The sequence below is a fragment of the Nyctibius grandis genome, chromosome 18 (assembly GCF_013368605.1).
Source record: "Nyctibius grandis isolate bNycGra1 chromosome 18, bNycGra1.pri, whole genome shotgun sequence".
Classification (NCBI taxonomy): Eukaryota; Metazoa; Chordata; class Aves; order Nyctibiiformes; family Nyctibiidae; genus Nyctibius; species Nyctibius grandis.
This window is the reverse complement of record NC_090675.1, coordinates 9,621,180-9,642,710: the sequence shown is the minus strand read 5'-3', so window position 1 is coordinate 9,642,710 and position 21,531 is coordinate 9,621,180. Positions and strand designations below refer to the sequence as shown.

At 43.8% G+C, this 21,531-nt stretch overlaps 3 protein-coding genes across 11 annotated transcripts in view; 1 reads left to right on the top strand and 2 right to left on the bottom strand.

Annotated features, from left to right (window-relative positions):
- Window positions 1–17,568, top strand: part of MYO19 (myosin XIX) — a 28,036-nt gene extending 10,468 nt beyond the window's left edge. For 3 of the 9 annotated variants that reach the window (XM_068415983.1, XM_068415982.1, XM_068415984.1), the window contains 22 exons: window positions 388–536; window positions 769–882; window positions 1,654–1,786; window positions 2,004–2,073; window positions 2,446–2,548; window positions 2,760–2,856; window positions 3,348–3,424; window positions 3,810–3,900; window positions 4,952–5,123; window positions 5,456–5,529; window positions 5,624–5,745; window positions 7,149–7,262; window positions 7,648–7,824; window positions 8,734–8,880; window positions 9,356–9,463; window positions 10,357–10,427; window positions 11,391–11,479; window positions 13,860–14,023; window positions 14,710–14,839; window positions 15,028–15,113; window positions 15,465–15,773; window positions 16,746–17,568. In XM_068415983.1, coding sequence (XP_068272084.1) covers window positions 388–536; window positions 769–882; window positions 1,654–1,786; window positions 2,004–2,073; window positions 2,446–2,548; window positions 2,760–2,856; window positions 3,348–3,424; window positions 3,810–3,900; window positions 4,952–5,123; window positions 5,456–5,529; window positions 5,624–5,745; window positions 7,149–7,262; window positions 7,648–7,824; window positions 8,734–8,880; window positions 9,356–9,463; window positions 10,357–10,427; window positions 11,391–11,479; window positions 13,860–14,023; window positions 14,710–14,839; window positions 15,028–15,113; window positions 15,465–15,773; window positions 16,746–16,874 — 2,726 coding nt within the window. In that variant the 3' untranslated portion in view covers window positions 16,875–17,568. Of the gene's footprint in view, window positions 1–387; window positions 537–768; window positions 883–1,653; window positions 1,787–2,003; window positions 2,074–2,445; window positions 2,549–2,759; window positions 2,857–3,347; window positions 3,425–3,809; window positions 3,901–4,951; window positions 5,124–5,455; window positions 5,530–5,623; window positions 5,746–7,148; window positions 7,263–7,647; window positions 7,825–8,733; window positions 8,881–9,355; window positions 9,464–10,356; window positions 10,428–11,390; window positions 11,480–11,888; window positions 11,998–12,090; window positions 12,153–12,506; window positions 12,636–13,006; window positions 13,135–13,859; window positions 14,024–14,709; window positions 14,840–15,027; window positions 15,114–15,464; window positions 15,774–16,745 lie in introns of those variants that run through there. The other 6 variants (XR_011049472.1, XR_011049473.1, XM_068415985.1 and 3 more) reach the window with 6 other exon arrangements.
- Window positions 13,326–19,009, bottom strand: ZNHIT3 (zinc finger HIT-type containing 3). The gene is made up of 5 exons (XM_068415991.1): window positions 18,908–19,009; window positions 18,721–18,752; window positions 18,553–18,645; window positions 18,397–18,477; window positions 13,326–18,139 (listed from the first exon to the last, which is right to left on the bottom strand). Exons 1-5 carry the CDS (start codon window positions 18,985–18,987, stop codon window positions 17,949–17,951), a joined length of 477 nt encoding a protein of 158 aa, XP_068272092.1. The 5' UTR covers window positions 18,988–19,009; the 3' UTR covers window positions 13,326–17,948.
- A 1,553-nt stretch (window positions 19,010–20,562) lies between these two features.
- LOC137671740 (lysophosphatidic acid receptor 1-B-like) lies at window positions 20,563–21,531 on the bottom strand. Its single transcript, XM_068415446.1, has one exon. The coding sequence runs from the start codon at window positions 21,529–21,531 to the stop codon at window positions 20,563–20,565; it is 969 nt and encodes a 322-aa protein (XP_068271547.1).

The following is a 21,531-nucleotide window of genomic DNA, read 5'->3' as shown; positions in this document are numbered from 1 at the left end:
ATCAGAAAACGAGGCTCTAACTTGGATTCAAAATATATCCATGAAACTGGTTTTGAAAAGTAAATTCCTCACTCGACTTTTAGAGATGATCCTGTTAAGAGAAGCCTCTGTTCTGCAAGTGAAGAGATTTGCTTTCTAGGACTATGTGAAACCTCGTAAAAGCACAGGACTTATTGAACGAAAAGTTAGCAGATCCCTTAAGATCTGTAAAAATAAGGGCAACTTGTGAAGACATTGTTATGTATATTAGACCTGTATCACTCTCTTGATCACCTCATTCTCTATTAAACCTAATAGGTAACATATCTGAAGATTTTTGTTACAAACAGGAACAGGATGAGTCAAGTACACTTTTCAAAAGATGCTAACAGAAGGTGTGTCTTTCAGTTCTGAAATGTCTTCAAGCAAGATATACAGTAAACTTGTTTTATACAAATGCTGGCTGCAGCCTGGTGGCTTTAAATCCATTTCAGCCTTTCTCCTGCCTCTACTCACCTGAGCTTATGAGAGAGTACCACGTTGCACTTCGTCCTCAGGTAATCCTTATATTTGAAATAACTGTCCTTCCACAGAACCCAGATGTCAAGTTCTTCAAAATCTATGTAAGCAAAATAATCCTAAAGCATAAAACCCATTTCTAGTGAAATGAGTTCTCTTAAAAGAGCAAGTACTGCTTTCAGATAAATGTGAGAAGGCTTTTGCTGTCCATTGTTGTTGAACTTTATAATTACTGTTCTCTTAAATATGAATATTCTCTTCTACTGCCAGGATTTAAAACCTCACATCTTTGCAGTGGCTGAACAAACCTACAGAAACGTCCAAAGCCAGATAGACCCCATAAACCAGTCTATAATTGTTAGTGGAGAAAGTGGTGCTGGGAAGGTAAGGAGACTTTTTCCTGATATTTCTCTTAAGTTTTGAGATTTGCTAGTGATTTGTAGTCGTAGTATTTCAGTGAACAAGCAAAGGCGAAAAAGAAAAATTCTGACAGAGAACACAGCCAGTCTGCTCTAGCATGACTCTCTCAAAATATGTGTAAAGCATTAAGTGATTGCTGCAGTCAGGCTCTACTAAATATAGCTACTCTGTAGGTGACATCTGTAATTTCTGAGGGGGCTAGATTTGAATCATTCAACAGGAACTACACCTGAGTTAATGTCTCAGCCTAGTCTGTTAGGGAGCTAGCGTGGGTCTTGGCAAACCTTATGTAGAGACTTAGAAGTGGAAGAGTTCAGATCCCATCCTAGCCCCTTCTGTAATGGTGCATGCCTATTCAGCAAGATATTGAGGATATTTTTAAGCCTGAGAACAAAATGATTTGCTGAATTAAGGACTCAAAGTCCATTTGTATTCAATTCATCTTAAGATACTAGCTGTTAATTCTAGCTGAGCTTCCAGATGGTTACGTCTTGACAATACTGCCATTCAGCAAAGCACTCCGACTCCAGTAGCATTTAAATGTGTGTCTGTTGCATGTAAGTATATGCACAAAAAGTTTCCACGGAACTAGAGCTATAAACCTGACACAATTACTCTCTTTAGCATCACTGCCAGCTGCATACACTGTTTTCAGAAGCTAGCACTGTTTCACTAACTGACATAACTAACAACACGGTAAAAACAAAGGCCTATTGTCAAGCCTCTCTCTTGCAGACCTGGACATCTCGCTGCCTTATGAAATTCTATGCTTCTGTTGCTGCTTCAGTTGTCTCTCCAAAAGGCAATGAAACTGTGGAAAGGATAGAGAGGAGAGTGTTGGACTCCAACCCTGTCATGGAAGCATTTGGTAAATGAGGGTTTTTTAATAGCAAAAAGAAGTAGTGGCCACTGTGGGAATTTTCTTTGTTAATACCCAAGTCTAAGCTAGCTCTTGGTCCTCTCCTTAAAAGACAAACTCTTCAAATACTGGAGCTATATACAAATCACCCTTAATATCTGTATGTCCTACATAGAAGAGTGGAACCACTCTGATTATGCTGTATTTGTCACTGGCAATTTCACAGGCAATGCATGTACCCTGCGGAATAACAACAGTAGCCGTTTTGGGAAATATATCCAGCTTCAGTTAGACAGGTAATAATTACTGTGTAAAAACCTTATCTATTGTTTTCTTCCTTTAAGTCTTTACAAACCTATTTCTGAAGTCTGCCATAGAATATTTTACCTGTCTTTAGAACATATTTTGGTTTGCTGGCAGCTTATATTATTATTACATCTTTTGTTTTTTTTTTCTGCAAGCTCTCACCCTGATCTCTAAAAGTGAGCAGTGGAAAAACAGAGATGCAGTTAAGAACTCTGAATAAAATAATTGAGTTAAGCTTGCACAAAACTGAAGGTGAACTGCAAAGCATTCATAGTCAGTCTGTATTGCAACAACACAACAGCTATCGGATTCTGTGAGGAAGTTCTGTTGAAATCTTTGCTTTTTTTTTCCCCCCCCTCTAGATTCCACCATCTGAGTAGTGCTTCCATTCAGACTTTCCTTTTGGAGAAGACCAGAGTTGCCTATCAGGCCCCCAATGAAAGAAACTTCCATATTTTTTATCAGGTTTGCCTTCAGTTAATTTTGCTAGATATTTCTGACAAACAGTGGGGATGAAATCACCAGATTTAGCACAGTTCCAACTTCTAATATTTAACAGTTTTCCTGTCTGCCACCTTCCAAATTAAGTCATGCTCCCAGTGTGTTATTCTTCATTGTCTGAGAGATGTAAATACCAAAGGCAGAATTCAGTTGTTACCTTGTCTTCTGTCTCCAGATCACAAAAGGTGCCACTGCAGAGGAGAGGCTGGAATGGAACCTTCCAGAAGGGACTGACTACCGCTGGCTGCCAAATTCTGAAAGAAACTTAGATGGTAAAGATTAATTGCACAGACTGTCCATTAATAACAGCTGTAACTTTAAAGGAAGGCAGGCAAAAATGTGTCTGCTCTATTAAATCCCATGACCCAGTTTGGTCAGCCAACAGCAGACATTTTGCAAAGCCATCTGCGTTAATATGATTCTTTTTAACTTTCAGTTTGCACTATTAAGTGTTTTCACCTGGCTTAAAACAGCAGTTTCTGGTCTAGTGAATTTGCATCTCTCTGTGGCTATGTTTAGAAACTGTCTTGTCTTTGGATGTGCTTCAGCAACCTGCTGCCTAACTTCAGAGCCCTACAGAATCAGTATTAAGTCGTCAATGACTCGATTCTCCACCTTGTACTCTGGGCTTTACCAAAAGAGCATCTGGCTTCCTTGATCTCCTTTGACAATTCCAGCTAAATTGGGTGTGGTGTAGAGTGTTCTGCTTGCCCATGTTTGTGTGCATAGCTTTCTTTTAAGTAGCACCTGTTTGGCTTTTCAGAGGACTGCTTCGAAGTGACCAGAGATGCAATGTTTCACTTGGGCATTGACCGCTCCACGCAGAACAATATTTTCAAGGTCAGGTACAAAGCATGGTCACCAGGAGGCTGCTGCTGATGTTTGGAATGTCTCTTTAGTGTGGGATTTCTGCAGAAGTAAATCTGTATCAATGTACAGAGCATGGGTTGCTTGGTACTCCTGATGGGAGGGCCTGCAGCTACCCATTAGGTTGCTTAAGCAAATATTAGTTTTAACTAAAATCCTGCACCTGTGAACTTTGGTTTTCCTTCAGTAATTGCAGCATTAGGAATTAACATAGAAGCTTGGAATCTACTTGCTTTTTTTTTTTTTGTGCAGAAATGTTTTGACTTGTCCTGTTCATGTGGCTAAGGGAAAGCTAAGAGAACACTACCTTAGAGGGGAGCTCTGGTTTAGAAAAACTCAATGCTTGAATTTATTTCAGGTACTGTCAGGCCTTCTCCATCTTGGGAATGTTCAATTCTCTAATCCAGTGGATGAATCCCAACCTTGTGAACTAGAAGACAAAGCCAAAGGTAAGGCAACAAGCATGCTGTGCTCCAGAGTCTTGTTATCTTAGTGCAGATGCCTAATAGAAAGGATTACTACACTCTTCTGCTTGATAGGAGACTATCAAGGTCATGGACCAAAATTTAAGCATGTTTCTGTTCAGTACTTCACGGTTTCAAAGTACTAAAAAACCAAAAACCTAATGCTGCCCTACTCTGAGATAATATCCTTCCATTACAGGTCAAGGCAACTGCAACATTAGACGGTCATTTCAGAAGGATTATTGGCAGAACTGTTACTCTTGATTGTAATCTTATGCTGCCATCACAAGACTTCCAGAAATCTGACCCAGAGTGGAGAGCAGGGCTTTTAAAATTAAAGCTTTGAAGTTGTCATGATAAAGACTAAAACTCCACTTGGTAACAGCAAATGTGTTAAATTGCAGCATAGAACGTAGGTTGTTCTGCATGTCTTTAGATTTGTGGATCAGGTTTTCCTTCAGAACTACAACACTGTCCTGAATAGTAAAGTTTCCTACTATTATTTCACATGTTCGTAATTCACATTACTTAATATCCAAATACTCTTGCATACAGCTCAGGTTAGCAAGATCTTAAATGCTTCATTAGCAAATATTCATTCTTCTAATGAAGGGATTAGATTTCCTTACTATCCCAAAAGTTCATGTTTTTTTTCTGGTCATGGCTGTTTGATGTTTTCTATCTGGATTTAGAGGTCTCTGCTCAAAAAAGGTGAAAAAGGGACAGAGACATCCCTAGGAAGTACTCTCTAAAATGCCTACTTCAGTGTGGCAAACTGCAGACTTTTTGATACTGTTGTTTCATTTGAAATAGAGTACCTGCAATTCTAGGGGTACTGTACATCCAAATTAAGAGGCTAGCCTTGCAGGACTTTCTCCCAAATGTGGGTAAAAAGATCCAGACTCCACATTTCAATTGGTGAGTTCGTGGAAGTGTCATTTTTCTCCATCATCTCTAGACCTTCCATAACTTTAAAGGGGCTGCATTCATTTCACACTCCAGATAATCTTGCAATGTTTTTTTTTTCCTGAACAAGATTTTGTGAAGACCGCTGGTGATTTGCTGAAGATACCTGTCGAGGAACTACTGGAATCATTAAGAATTCGAACAATAACTGCTGGAAAACAACAACAAGTCTTCAAAAAGCCATGCTCCAGAGCCGAATGTGAGACTAGGAGGGACTGCCTCGCCAAAGTGATCTACGCTAAGTAAGGACACATAGGCCAGGCTGAATCCGAATAGCTTTTGTGAGGGAATAGAGAGGCCAGAGGGATTTACTTCTGGCTTTCTACTTGAACTCAGTAACAGTGTAATCCTCCCTTCCCTGCTCGACACACCTTTGATTCAGTTGTAGATACTGACATAGCTGTGATATCTAATAGAGAGATCTTCAGAGAACTGCTGTTTCACATCAGCAGGCAGCATGTCCTAATGTTTTGTTTCTTCCATGTGAAACTGGTAAAAACAGCAGTAAAAGAACACTACTCTGATTGTCGTAGGCAAGTGCTTTCTCAACTAATCCAGTTGTCGTTGCCTGCAGGTTGTTTGAGTGGCTCGTTTTGGTCATAAATGAAAGCATCTACGCAGATCCATCGGTGTGGAGCAGCTTCATAGGTATGGGTTATCCATCCCTGGTTTAACTGAGTAACCATGAGTCCTTCAAGCTACCCCTAGACCAAAGTGCACCGTCTTCCTGTATTCCTCCTAGGTTTGTTGGATGTTTATGGTTTTGAAGCCTTCCCTGAAAACAACTTGGAACAGCTTTGTATTAACTATGCCAACGAGAAACTGCAGCAGCACTTTGTAGCGCACTATCTGAAAGCACAACAGGTAACACCCTGCTAAGATCAATTCTCTTCATCAAGTATGAAGTGCCTATATGGGTGGGGAGCTTCTAGACCTGAACTCTCGGCAAAGGCAGAGAGCCCAACAGAACCTTGTAACCTGAGCATCGATAGCACGTGGTACCTGGTGGAGGCCTTCTGCCACAGAACAGCTTCATAACCCCAGCTGTCGTGCCGGTACCTTTAAAGACAAAACCACACTGTGGTTGAGTGAGGAGGTACACAAGGTGCACGAGTTGTGTTGCTTCACAGTAGAGAAGGTATTTGCACCGTGCTAAACACATCGCAGTCACTTGCCTAACTGGTCACACACTGCTAATTCCAGTTCTCATCTGAGTGCTCTGAAAGCTACAGAGTCCCTGCCATGCCAGTACTCCCCTGTGCCTGTACTTAAGGCCTCGTTGAATTCCTCCACATGACACATACATTACCACAATACTCTTTGTCATTAACTGGAATCAGGGAAATTATTTTCTTTAAGGCACCAGCATGATGGTACCTTCTGCCTCACGGCATAGTTTTATCCATTTATTCAGGAGATAAATCTCTCTTGGATCATAATCTGTGCTTTCATATTCCCAGCGTTTTTTTTTTCCTGCTTGCCCTCATCAGTATGCTGGGGTTAATGGTCAGTGAAGATGGAAAGCAAGTTCAAGCACACAATTACTTTCCTTGAAACTGATTCATGACCTCTGTTTATAGTACCCCTCCCAATTACTGCCTGCCCTCTTACCTCTCTTGATCTGGCTGTGTCCCAACCCACTTAAATGCCATTAGTGGCTGTGCTGAGCAAGCTTTTGGCAGGAGACTTTTAAAAGAACTGGCCAGAGCTTGTGCTTGTTAAACACTCCTGACAGTTTGTTCTATAATTCGGCATAAATATTGTACAAATTATCTCAACCAGTATCTTTCTCCACTTCCTTTTGGATCAGGCTTGTTTTAAACAGAGCCCAGTTAGTAAAGTCTGGCGCACGATGGTGGGTTTAGGGCTACATCCCAGTCTAAGGAAGGAGTTCTGCATGTTCCTTGCCTTTCAGGGCAAACCCCAATAGAGCCAGGAGAGGCTTGGTGTGACTGTAGCCTCTGTGTGTTTACTCTCTAAAGCAGCTTTGCAGCGCAAACATAAACCTGTGAGGTTCCCAAATACTTAAAACAAATTGTTCCAGCAGGATCTGCTGCTACAGACTCAAAAGCTACCTGGGGTAGAATATCCTTGTTTGTTTTTTTTTGTCTCAAGATTGCCACTGAACATGAGCTGAGCTTTGGATGAGCAGGCTGAGCCCGAGATTAACTTGTTAAACAGTAACTGCATCAAACTCAAAAAGGCATGCAGTTGTTTGAGCTCTAGTGCCTTCCGCTGCAGAATAACCGGTTTCTCTCTTACTTCAGGAAGAATACGCAGCTGAAGGCCTACAGTGGTCTTTCATAAACTACCAGGATAACCAGAACTGCCTTGATCTGATAGAGGGCAATCCTCTCAGCATTTTTTCTTTGCTGAATGAGGTAAGTGTGGATCTAAACCCCTAATGCTTTTGGCCTAGTTGCCTGCCTTTGTCCCATGCCACCAAAGAAAACATGAACGCTAAATTAGTAGGCAAGTTGTCAGCTATACAATTTCTGCAGAGCTTATTTTTCAGAACAGTCATGACACTGCTTCTTCCTATTCTGAGTTGTCTTTTTAGCTCTGATCATGAACATTCTGATTCAAATATGAAGCCTCAATTACATCTTTGGGGTTTTTTTTCCCCCCAGTATTTCAGGGCTTGCATACTCAAAGCACCTCTAGAAGTCAGATGGCTGTGATTTTAACGTAAAGTGTCTTAGCTTTTAAAGACTCTTCTTTATGACAAATAAGAGATGCTGCAATTTTGTCTTGTTTGCTGTGCAGGAGTGCCGTCTGAATAGATCCTCTAACACTGACCTGTTCCAAACTCGGATTGAGAAAGCCTTGTCTAATAATCAATGTTTAAGTCGAAACAAGTTTAGTAAGAAGCCTAACTTTATTATTTCACATTATGCTGGTAAAGTCTGCTATCAGCTGGCAGCAATGGTGGAGAAAAATAAGGTAAGTGTTTTCAGAAAGAGCTGTTTAAAAAAAAAAAAAACAAAAGAAAACAAAAAAAATCTTACAGACCAAAACCAATTTAAATCAAAGCACCACTAACAAGTATATTCAGTGATGCTTACTTACATACATACCTTGCTGCAAATAAATCCTTCAGGCCATGTAAAACTGGGTAGTGTTCTTGGTCTGATTCTCAGTGAACCATCACTGGCACAGGCAAATGCTTTGTTAGCAGGCCTTTCAGCTGGGGATTGTGGGCCATGTATCACCAAATCAGGGCTTCTTCCATTCCTGAGACAATACAGAAGTGTTAATGGCATCAGGGCATTTCTATCACCATAAATATAGCACTTCATTTCCCAAAAACATCAGGTAAATTTATCAGAAACAAGAGCATGGACTCGACTACTGAAAGTTCTGAAAGTACCAGGAAACTCAAATTTTGGCCAATTTGTACCATCAGGGAATAAATGAAATAGTCTGCAGATAGGGGAGTCCCTTGTCAGTTCTGACACCACCAGCAATTATGGCAAGTGGTATTAGGTGATGCAATAAAATACCATCTCTTAATTAAAAGGAACACTTTCTAATATCTGCTGCAGACTGTCCTATGGGGATTAAACTAGTCCCAAGACTTGCAGCTCACTTAAATTGTATAATAAGAACAATGTTAGGAGCAGTCATACATTTGACCAGGTTTGCGAGATGTTCAGCCAACCCTTGTTTTCTGTTCCTGAACCTGACTATGAATGAATGGATGTAGTCAGATTTGAAACTACAGCTGTGGCTAAATCAAAGCTGGCATCAGAAATACTGCTCCATCTCTATATGTGGAATTTTTAGTCCTTTTCAAAGGTGGCAGGTTTCTGCCTAAGTCCAAACACTAATGAGTCACGTTTGTGTTTGCAGGACCCCATTCCACCAGAGCTGGTCCATGTTTTGCAGAATTCTAAGGACTCTCTGCTTCAAAAATTATTTCCTGTGACAGAAACGAACCAAAACAACATCAAAACCCAGAACAGAGCAGCTGTTGTTACAGTGGTGTCAAAGTTCAAGGTACATCCTATTCAAGTTTCTGCTTTCTACTGCTGTCTTCATAAGTAGATGAGAAAACAGTTGGACTAAGATCAGTAAATGTTATTAAAATGAAACAGCTGTAAAACAGAAATAGCTTCAGACTCCCGATATTCTCTGGGTTTTAACTCGCAGTGATTTTTCCCTTTTCCTTTAATAGTTGGGCAGCTGCCTTTGTGAGGCTTCTTCCTACCTGTTCCTCTTGAGGGGTTAGCTTCAACTGATGGCCCTGCTGTAATTTTGGAAACTTCCTGAGTTTACCATCAACAATTTTACAAAAGCATCCACAGAGTGGATTTTTTGCTCAAGCTGTCCTTACAGAAGAGCTCTGCTAATACTGAGTCTGTAAAGCCATCCTTGCCAAAAACAGCTTCATTGTTTTCATAGAAGACTACTGATGAGCTAAACTACCTGTGGAGGAGGAGCCCCTAATTAAACCTGTATTTGTTTCCTCCAGGGTTCACTTGAACATCTCATGCACATTTTGAATAGCACCACACCGCACTACATCCGCTGCATCAAGCCTAACGCTGACTGCAAGGCAATGACTTTTAAAAGAGAAGAGGTAACTTTTGAAAAGCCTTTCCTCACCGAGTCAATGAGAAGCTTCCTAGAGACATTGTGTGGGGCTTTGCATCGGGTCATTTATGATCTTGAGTCATTTGCAAAGCTCTTTTCACAGCACATTTTGAAATAGCTTGTTCTCCTTTGGAGCTTCCAAGATAAACGTCCTTTCAGAATCACTGACAATGCTTGTCTAAAATGGAGCTAGTCAGCACAGCAGCTCCTCCAGATGCAACTTACTTGTTGCTCTATGACCAGTACTCTTACTGGAGCGCTCCTGGGTTATGGGGGGTGCTACCATCCTGCCCTCAAAACAGGTAAAGGTGATCTGACTGCTCAGCAGTCCTGGTCACACAGGTATCTTCATGGTGAATGCCCACAACAACACTTTGCTTGCTCCTGGAGTCTAGTCTAGGGACAAGTTAGATGAGATCAGCTGGCAAGCATGTCTTTGGGAGCAGAGCAGCAGAGGCTAAAACTATAACTAGAGAACCTCATCTGATGTAAAAACAAGCAGCTGGAGTAGTGCTGCATTAATTTTAAACACTCAGAGAATTTGCTGATTGCTTGCAAGTAGTATTAAAATACCAACGCTGGGTTTCTGTGTTCTGCTGCATTTGGTCAGTGCAGGGTGTGTGGATACCACAAGAGAGGGCACACAAGGACTGTCCCTTGACCCTGCTCTGGGTGTTACTCAGAGCAGTAGCTGGGTGGCTGTGTAATCCCCTTCTCTGCCCTCTCGATTCGCTCCCCAGCTGCCAGCATGGCAGCAAGCTCTGACGTGGTTGCTGAGCTGAGCTGCGTGTGGCTTGGGCTGAGCAAATCCTGTGCAGACCTTAGCAGCAGCTTCCACAAAGGCAGTGGTTCCCTAAACCATCTCAATTTATGCCTCAGGTTCTCAGCCAGCTTCAGGCATGTGGAATAGTCGAAGCCATCACCATCAGTGCAGCGGGCTTCCCTATTAGGTAAGTCAGTCCACATTTCTTGAGCAACATCTTCTATAATCCATTTCTATAGCAATTTGTGGCATATTAGTGATTCAAAAGAGCTTATAAGCAGGAAATCAAATATTTTGCGATCTGTTTCAAACCACAGAACTACCGAGTCTTTCAAAGCTATCTGAAGAGTTCTGCTCACTGCTTGCTTTTAAGCTTATTTGAGCGCCTCTCTTTCATGTTTTGGAGACAAAAATACCTGTCACAAATCTGGACTGTTGTTCTGTATTTTGGATAATAAAACTCTGTTTGTTCAGCAAGCCCAAAAGTGCAGTAATAGCACAACAAGCAATGCTAGCACAACTGGAATTCAAGACAATGGGATTCTTAAAAATATACCAAATACTAAGAAAGTCCAGATTTGTCTATAACACACCCCTGGTCTGAGAGCTCACTGTACCCTTCCAGTCTGAGAAGCTGGGGAAGAGGTGTTTTGATGTGGACTGGCACATACTAAAACTTTCTAATTGAAGGTGGCTTCACAGTGACATTTTCAGCAATTAAAATTAAATTATAAATGGCATCTAAGTGTTGTCATCTCGAAGTCGAGCATCTCATCACAGCCAGTCACCTTGCTGGGCTTTCTTGACCTCCTTTAGACGATGGAGGGAACAAGGCCTGAGCTAGTTGTGTTTTTGACAGCTCAGTATTGAGGGGGTGAAGGTCACTGCTGCCATACACAAGCACAATTCCTGGCCAGTCTTTGTTACAGGCAAAAGTCACTGTCTGTTACAGGACGACAGGCAGCCTCCTGGATCTCTGCAGAAAGCCTGTACTTTCTGGCACGTTGGTGACTACACAGGCATCAGTCTACTCACATTCTGTGCACTGGATCTTTGAAGCCATTCTGCAATTTTTCCCCCTCAAAGAATAGGTTATTTACCGTATATTAAATGATACTTGCCTAGAATTAACTGTACGTTTGTCTGTCAGGCTCCCTTTCCAAAGTTTCACCGAGCGCTACGGAACACTGAGAAAAGCATGTGGGTCCAATAAAAACTGTCGTACTGCCAAGAAAAAAGGTACGTTTCTTTAGATAATCCTGCTGCTATCAAGTAAAATTATCACTGCACCAATCTGGTATCACTTAGATCAGACACAGTTACTGTATTCAGAACTAGGGATACCACTATTCTCAAAATATTTTTCTAACCTTATCACCAACTTGAGTCTCTAATTTGCCTAACGCTTACAGCAGGCTCTTGTGAAAAGTGCAAATCTCTCATCTTATTGCTGGTTTTCTGTGTTCCTCTTGGGTAGAACAGTTACAGTCACAATGGTGTTTGGGGTTCCCCCCCCCCGATATAATTCGATTTAGAGTTGGTTCTTGAGTAGACTTGAAAACCACTTACCTTTTTGCTTATATTCCTCTCCTTCCTTTCTTTTTTTTTCCCCCACCTTGTTCTCTTGCCGAACACACTGACCTTCCAGCTTACCTGGATTCTGCTGCTTCTTCTACCTTTTGCAAACTTCTGTATGAGATTCTTTTTTCTAAGCAAGAGCGAGGATGGACTTTAAAAAACACAATCCAGTCTACAAGGTAACATCTTTGATCTGAACCCCTGAAAGAAGGAGCTCATCAGGTGGTTACATTTAATATTGAAAGTTACTGCAACCCCCTTCTCTCTCCCAGATTAATCCCATCTTCACCCAATGGGTCTGTTCAGTAACCAGTAGATGTGGGAAGCAGGACCAGTAAGTACCAGCCTATGTCAGATAAGTAAAATGGCTGGAAATCTGTTCACCTTGTGGAAATGGAATGAAGTAATGAAGTCCAGGCTGGAAAATTACTTACGCACCATATCTTTCTCCCTCAATTATAAACCCATTAGCTGAAATACCTCACTGTGATAGGTTATTAGTGCTTTTTATCTTTAGCAGGTAATAAGCTGCAAACAAAGCAAAACGATTTCCTAAACACAGGGATAAGCTTTTGGTTCCCTTATCAGCCCAGCCCCATGAACACCATCATAGTCACCAGATGTCTTCCTGTAAGCAAGAAGTGCTTCTATTTGTTTTCAGTACCTTAAAATGCTCTCATCTCCTTAGAAATATTGATAGCAGAAAAGCAAACAGTATCCAGGATGGAAAGATACAAAGACCACCAAGTATCCGGCACTGGGCATGCAGGAACTCATGCAGCATTGCCTTGAACACCACAATCTCTTTCAAGGACAGGTCTGAATTAAGTCTACCTCTATTTCCAAATAGATTAATCTGGCTAACCTGTTTGTCTCATTATGTAAGAAATTGTGTACTATGTCCCATAAAAATGGTTTTAATAACCTCTTACTGCTGCAATAAACTCCTGCTTAGTACATGTCCCTGTAGCTGCTTCTGATGCCCTGTGAAAGCTGTAGAATTGTATAGAATTTATTTTCTGTTCCTGCATCTTTCAGTACCTTAAGGCTACGAGTCCAGTTCCTTGCTTTTTATTCTTTGCTCCCAACACCTTTGAGTTTTGGGTATTTCATCAGATTTTCTTAGGACTGAGCTGCTCAAATCTATTCTTAACTGCATTGCTGTTGCTTTCTAATGTTTCCGTGTAGGATGCTTTAAACAATGGGAGAACAGCTGAGCCCTCCTCATGTCTGTTTCATTGCCCAGATCTACCTCAAGTGACATTTGTGACCTACCTCAAGTGACATTTGTGACCTATGGATAAGTTATAATAGAGGTGATAAGACAGCACCCAAACTACATCCTAGTTAAAACACACCACGCTGGTTTTCTAGTTGCTAGCACATGGTGAAACCTATTGTCTCCACTCAGCCCACACCCAGGGCTAAACAATAACCAGTTGTTCTATCAGCCAAGACCCCTCCCCAGCTGAGAAAGGGAATTGGGAAAAGGAGGGAGACTCGTGGGTTGAAATTTAAACAGATTTAATAAAATAAGAAAACCGATATCAATACTAATACAAAAGACACAAAGTTATACTCAGCCCATAGAGTGGTGGGAAGTTCCTCCAGGGATCACAACTGTTGAGAAAATAAGAGAAAGAGGGAGAAGAGAGCAAAGAGCCCCCCTCCCCAGCAGCTTTCCCATTTATAGTGACCCTGAGGTTCATGTTACAGCACACACCTGTGGGCCAGCCTGGGGCAGCTGCCCTGGATTTAACTGCTAATGGCCTTGATCACCAGCCCACAGCTGGGCACACACTGAAACAAAATGTAACAGAAAATTAATCCTATAAATTTTATCCCCACAAACCCAGGACACCTGTGCTGACACATTCTTCCCTTAAACACAGCTAGATCTGGTGATGTCTCAGCCATCACCTTCTCCCCTCTTGCTGTTGGTGTATCCCCCCTAAATGGCCAAGAAGTCTCAGTGTAAAGACAATTCTTTGTCCTGATTTCCAAGTTTCATGATACCTTCTCTTCAATGCTTCATTCACAGGCGAGACTCCGGTGGTGGATGATGACAAAGCAGCACGTTCTCTTGTTTTTGAGATCCTTCAGAATGTTGTTACAGGACAAAATACTGCTGAGCAAACAGGGAACAGAGCAGAAAGCACTTCAGTGTACTGTGGCAAAACCAAAGTATTTATGGCTAATTCTGTGGTAAGAGTGCTACCTCCTTGGCTAACAGTGCTGGAGCGTGCTTGCATAATGGGGCTTCTGGCACATATTACCAACGTGGTTTAGGCGATGCTCCTGCTAATGCCAGTGTGACCAGAATTTGGCATTTTCCTTCAAATTATTAAACTAAATCAAACGTCCATCAAAATCCAACTACCAGAAGCACTTTGTTTAATGGTGACCTTGTTGCTAACAGACAAGGAGCTGCACTTGTGTCTAGTGCTGTCAGCATCCTCCCAGTTCCAGTAAAGACTACAGCTTTCCTTAGCTTCATCTGGCAGACTTGGCTACTCTGACAGGCCTAAGCAGCTGCTTTGGGAAAGAGCTGAAGGAGACAAACGCACTTCTGCTGCATACTGGAGAATGCAGCCATAAAAGACCCCTCCTTCAATGGAGCTAGTTTTAAGCCAGCTACTGTGACTTTGGGAGTGTCCACTTCCCCCGCCCCAACACTCTTTTCCCCCTCAGATACTTACATTTTCATTTTACATGTTATCTAATAAACACCAATGAAGTGCTCTCACTTCTAAACCCTAATCTAGCAGTCTCAGGACACTGAAATGTGCACGCAGTTTTCTGACAAACACCAATGGGCTGTAGAAGAGGGAAGAGTTGTGAACAGAACTCTGTCCCCGAGTATTAACTACAGGCTCATATCCCCCATGCAGCTGGAGCAACTTGAAGCTAGAAGAGCAGAGGTGTTAAATGAGAAAGCATTTTGCATTCAGTGTTGCTGGAGAAGATATAAACAGAAGAAACTGGTGAAGGAGAGATGGTCTGCAACTGTCATCCAAGCAGGTAATTTGATAAGGGTGTGGTTGAACATAAAATAACAAGTAACATTTCCAGTTACACTGGATGCTTAAAGTGGCAGGAGCGGTTATGTTAATTGAACACAGAGAAAGCTTAAGTGCCATCTCTCTTACATCGTGTGCAAGAGCTTCTGAGATTCTTTGTACTCAGATTTCTTTTAATTAAATCTTCAGCTGTTCGCTCCTGGTTAGCCAAGAATCGCTTCCAAAGGATGCGCAGGGCTGCTGGTGTCATTAAGCACGGCTGGAGGAAATGGCGAGTAAGTACCTTGGTACAGAAAAGCCTTGAAATTGACTGAGGCTTTTTAGTGCTTGAGAAAGAATCTACCTCTGGCAGTTAACTGTACAAAACCAATACTGTCGAGTCTCCAGAACACTCTTCTCAAGCTGGAGCAGAAGATGGTTGCCAGTCTTGTACAGCTGCTTCTGCACGGTGGCAGCATAGAGACTGCAGAACAAGCTCCTTCCTTACCTTCATAAAATGGGAAACTGTCCCAAAGCGTGTCCCATCCTTTGAGATGCTTTTTTAGACTCTAGTTTTGCAGTTTTAAATTTTGTTCAAGATGTTTGAGAATCTTGTCCAAGAATATTGTTCTGCATCTCGTCACCAGGCAAAGATGGCTGCGTTAGCAGCAGCAGAATTGGATGAGGGTGAAGAAAAGGCGTTCTTCCCAGTGCCTGCAGCTCCGGTGATCTCGGCCAAACCACCAGGCTCCTTGGAAACAGCTTGGCCTCTGCATGCAATAGTTCAGTTCTGGCCTCTTGGCCTTGTCCTGGCTGCTGCTCCTGTAACTGTAACGGGACTTCGGAGAGACCTGTCCCTGCTGGCATGCCTCAGAGTACTTCAGGAGAGCGACTGCTACAAGGTGGAAAGCTGTTTCTTTGGCTGTGGCATCACTTCCATTAGAGCTCTCCCACAGGTAACAAACCTCACGTGCTCGAGTCAGCAGCACAGTTAAGCTGCCGTGAGTTCAGGAACTGAACTCTGCTGTTGAACAGACCAACTATGACGTCTGCTCTCAAGCTAGTCTTCCTTTTTCCACTGGCTTCTGTATGCAAGGATGACTCTGACATCTATAGGTCAAGCTAAACAGCGGGCTGAGCTGAGACTTTCAACTAGGCACGAAAACTCCCGTTAATCTCTGTCATAGGAACAAACTGATCAAAGCTCTGCTTCAGAAACACAGAGCAGAGGATTCTCCCATGGGCTCTGCTGTTACATACTATGTATTTTTTCTGCTTAGGGGGTTCAAGTTGCACAACAGGTGAACACATGAAAAAGCATCCGCGTGGGGAAAAGCCCCTGCGTGTATTAATAATATCCCAGTAATTCCGTATTAACCTCACCGTTGCAGACAACTGCACACACTAATTCAGACAGAGGATTTTCAGGGCAGAAAGTGGGCAGCGACCCTCAAGTACTTCAGCTACACACATGCAGAACAGTCTTAGATACCATTTACTACAAACAAGCCACAACCCACACTGGCATCTCTCAGAAGCTGCACTCCGGTTACCAATCACCTTGTGCCTGTGCTTGGGGTTTTTTTTGTTGATAAATTTTTGAGGTTGCCTAAAATTATGTGTGCAAGAATGTAACCTGTGCCTGGTCACAGTTACTACAAGTAGAAGAAGCAGTACCAAGTTCAGTACTGACTAAATACTCAACTCTGAAGAGTTTAAGCTAATTTCAGTTCAAATTACAGTATTGGTACTCTTTGTAGTAATCATTTCTCTCAAATCCATTTGTACTAGGACTCCTTTGGAGGTCTTTCTCTATCCTTATTCATATTCACTAGTTGCTTATATACTAAAGCACTACTTGGAGTAGCAAAATTAGCTGAAAATCTGGCAAAACCATCAACTGACTTCTCCACCTCTTTTTCTTCTAGGGCTCTGTCAAGTTTCACTGTAAGAAGTCTCCCCTGCATTACGCCAACGTCAGCCCCCACACAGATGCCTGTTCCATCACTGGATTTAACCAGATTTTATTGGACAGAAAAAAACTCCTTCCAACATAGGCTTTGGCCACCTGCATATACTGTACTTTTTCCTTCAGGGAAGGACTGTCTGCAGGCTGCTGCTTTCAAATTACTCAACGTCCGTATCTGCTGCTACCTCAGAGCTTTCTATATTGATGCATCGCACGTAGAATATAATATACTTCAAATTTAGAACACGTGGGGGGCATTCCTCCTCTCACACAGTAGAGGAAATATCAGTACTATGAGAACACTCAACATAATTAAACAGATCAAGTGCTTTAATCAATATATACTTGAACTGAACATTTCTGGCACTACCTGGGAGAAGCAAGAGGCTGGTAATGAGAGAGCAAACAAGGCAAACATTTCTGCTGTGTGCTGGGTTCTCGTTGGGAGGTGCAGCTATTCTGATTGACCACGAGCGTTCAGGAACACCACAACACTTCTGACTGTGACGGAGGAAGTGCGCAGCAGTCAGCCGTAACACTAACAGCAGATGTCTCAGGGAAAAGCGAGGCTGGTCTCTTGCTTTTTATCTATAGGACCAAAAGATCTGCACTCTCACAACTGCCGTGCGTTTCCAGCACTCCCTCATCAACAGCATTACCTCTGCCAAGGGGCCATGGTTCTCATCAGAGGCGCTTGAGACCATCTCGCTGTTGCTCAGGGGTCTTGAAAATGTTCAGCTCTTCTGTGTATGCCACTTATAAATAAACTGTTAAATACCTTGTCAAGGTGTCTGACCATCCACAACAAGGTTTCGTTAACAAAAACAGCTCAGATTAGTTTGTGGATTAAAATAAATGCAAATATATTTAATATTAATTGTCATTAGGAAGCAACGTTTCCTGTGGTTAACAAGTATTTCTGTACCAACAGAAAGCAAGTCCATAGAACATCAAGTTTAATTCCTAATATCTAGAAATCTGTCCAACACAACTATGTCACTGTTTATGAACTCTAAATTGAAAATTAGAGCACTGACATCCATGAGCAAAGCGTGACCAAACCTTGAGCAAACCCACAGAATGGTGCACCACGGGGTGCTGTTGAAACTCTTCTGTCAGAGGGGAAAAAATCACAAGGAAAGAAAACTATTCCCCAAGTAGCTCACTCAGGAAGAACGTTCTCCTTCCCTGGAGGTTCAACAATTCGCAAACAGCAGTCTGCAAACTCAACAAATAACGGCTCCTGCATGTACTTCTTCATGAGGGAGCTTTTATCTTCTGCTTGATCAACTGTCAGTAGCAGCTGCCTGAGATGGGGATTCAGAAGCAAGCCTCTCAGTTCTTCCGATTCCCCTTAAGAAAAAGACAAAGATAAACAGTACTGATCTCAAACAGTTACAAATGTGGTTGAGACCACCCTGATTTCGTGAAGAAACTTCTAAAGACACACGGTGAAAGGCCAGGTATTCGACATGTAGATCTTTAAGGCCTTGCAATGAGGTACACGACTGGGATAAACCGCAGCGCTCCGTGAAGAAATCACGGGGAACATCCCTCCCTGCCTTGCCGCGGGCGCACCCCCCCGCTGACTCCCCACTTCCCAAGATTACCCAAAAGCTTGAGCCTCTGCAGCGGGACGCGGTCCTGCTCCTCATCCTCTGTCAGGATGTCCTCCACCGACCAGGGGCTGTCTGCGGGCGAGGACAGCGGAGCTGCAGCGGGGCCGGGGCCGCCCCGCGCCCGCCCAGCCCGCCCGTCCCACCTACCTGCGCGGTGCCCGGCGCGGTTCGCTCCGCCGGGGAAGGCCTGTCCCGCCGCCGACCGTCCCTGCTCCCGCTTCGGCTCCGGTGTGCATCGCTCTGCGGGAGGAGACGGCGTTAACAGCGCTGCGGCCCGCCCGGCCCCCGCCCGGCCCCGTCCCGCCGGTCACTCACCCTTGTGGGTTCTGCAGCACGGCACGGAGCAGCTGTGGGGCGAGAGGCACCGTCAGAGCCGTCGGTAAGGGCGGGAGGCGGCCCCGCACCGAGCGGCCGCCGCTCCCCTCACCGGGTGGGCAAGGCCGCGCCGCCCCCCACCTCCCGCCGCCCCCAGCCCGTGCCCGCCCCCCGTCCCGGCCCTCACTAGGCGGCGGCGCAGCGCGGGCAGCGGTACTTGGCCGCATCGGCCGCCCCGCAGACGCCGCACGGCCCCGGTGCCCGCATGGCGCCCGCCACTGCGCCACTTCCGGCCGGCGGAGCGCCGAGCGCCTCCACCCAGGCTCGCGAGTCCACTGCCGAGCGCCTCCACCCAGGCTCGCGAATCCACTGCCGAGCGCCTCCACCCAGGCTCGCGAGTCCACCGCCGAGCGGCGGGCGAGGCCCGGCCCGGGGTTATTATTTTATATATATATATGTTTTTGAGGTGGTTCTGGCTGGATTCCAGCTGGCACCTTGTTTTTGAAATGACAATCACTGCGATAGACAGTGATGCATTGAATATTCTGGTCGTGACAGGCCACCTTGCCAACGTCAAGATGGAGATGAATAAAAATAATTATCATATAATAAATTTCACGTAATAAAACCACCCCCAGGTTGATCTTTACCATCTGCCCTTTGGTAAGTTTGGGTTGAATGTCCTGTTATTAAGTTGAGGTTGAAATACACTCAGGAACATTCAGCAGTTCAGTTCCCAGCCAGGAGACTGCTCGTGGTGGAGGTAACAGAGACACTGACAGAACAGAAAAAATGGAGCCAGTTTTATCTCGCCGGAGTTACATTATCCATTTAAATAATTCATCTTAATTATGTATCATTTAGTGCCATCCATTTCCTTAAATGTCTGAATTTTAATTCAGACAGAAGAAATTCTCCCAGAGTTTTTCAGTGTAAAGTAGCACAGAAAAGGGGTTTTATAGCAAGAAACACAAACCACTAAGTACCGGATTTGTTAACGTAATGGCACTTGCCTGTTTCTTATATATAAGAACTTAGTTTCTATATACTTAGTCTTGACATTTTTGTTTCGTTTTGTTTTGTACAGGCAACTTAACTGCAATTTCAATCCTGAAGAATTCAAGTAAGGTTTTCTCCTAGAGCAGTGCAAATTTCAAAAGCCACAGACTCAAACGTGCCTTGATTTATAAGCAGACATATGAATAGTCACAAATATCTCACGAAAACATGTCACCCAGCTACATACTGCGGTTAAAATTACAACAGACAAACAATGGTGAGTGCCCCCGTTAATAAAGAGATTCATCAACTATTCAAAGATAAAATTGACTGTAAATGAGAAAGTAAAATTACATTTCCCCCACACTACTGAAAAATTTCTAGCCATGCAACTGTCTTCAAAACCACACAACTCACACAAAAAGGACGTGAATCCCACAGCAAAGCGAGCACGACAGAAGCCCATTTCCAAACGCAAAGTAAACATTTAAACGTGGCTAATGGAGTTATTTCCATCTCCGAGCAACCCAGCTCCCCCGTGTCTGTTGGGAGCCTGGACACGCCAGGCACACAGAGCCGGCCGCTCCGCCAAGGCAAGCCGCAAGCCACCGCGGTGCCCAGCCCAGTCCCTTGCCACCGCAGGCTGCGGGAGCTGCCGCAGAGCTCCAGCCCCCTTCCGCGGCTGCCCGCGCCCCGCGGAGATCCCCGCGCCCCGGAGCTGTCCCCTCGCCGGGTGCTGAAGCAGCGGGGAGCGGGCAGGAACGCAGATTCCATTCAGCTCTTGCTCTAATTACATCGACTAGGTCAGGCAAGGCAGCAGCCCTCGGCCAAGGGCAGTCCCGGCTAGATGGTCTCAATGGCGCAGGCTGGGACACGGGTGGTGGAGAGGCATTTCAGAGCCTTGAGTTTGGCCCCCAGAGTTTTGGCTTTCAGGGTGTATATGATGGGGTTTCCCAAACAGTTCATGGTTATCAGCACAGCTGTGCAGTTTCGAAAGATGTAGACACCCGGGTAGAGATCGACATGGCACCGACGGTTAGTTGCGTCGAATATGACTCCTGCGAAAAAAGGAGCGTAGGAGATCAACGCCAGGAGCCAAATAAAAATGCTGGTTCTGGCAACCTGGATTTCAGCTGATTTGTAGGTGCCGGTAGCTTGTCCACATGCTTTCATTAGCAGCTTTCTTTTCCTCAAGATGATAATGATTCTAAGGTAAGTGAACAGAGGTATAATAAAAGCCACCACCACGTTGGGAATGGCGATGAAGATGAGGTAGTCGACACAAAATGGACTGTAGAGAACAGAGAGATTTTTTTCCATATGCAAGCAATTCCACCCCATCAATGGCAAGCAGCCCAGAATGGAAGCGAGGACCCAGTTAATTAAAACTACAGCTATGGAATGGTGTCTAGCAACCCTGAATCTTGTCCTCATGCTTTTAGCCACAGCCAGATAGCGTTCAATTCCAATGCTTACCAAGTTATAGATGGTGGATAAAATAGACATGGTATATAAGGCATAAGGTGCAAGCATATCCTTGGATCCAAAGATGGTAATGTCAGGATTGGTGATGAACAGCATCGAAATCCAAAAGCCAGAAAAGCTGGTGAAGAGATCAGAAAAAGCCAAATTGCAGAAGAGTATAGAGATGGGCTTGTGCAGGTCCTTTGTCACCATTCTGGTGACGATGACTGTGCAGTTGAAGATCACAGATGCGATGTTAATGGTCAGTTGAGGGATGCCCAGTGCGAGTACTAGATAATGATTCCAAATTTTAGTGTGGTTAGTGGAGCAGTTTGGGTATCTGTTCAT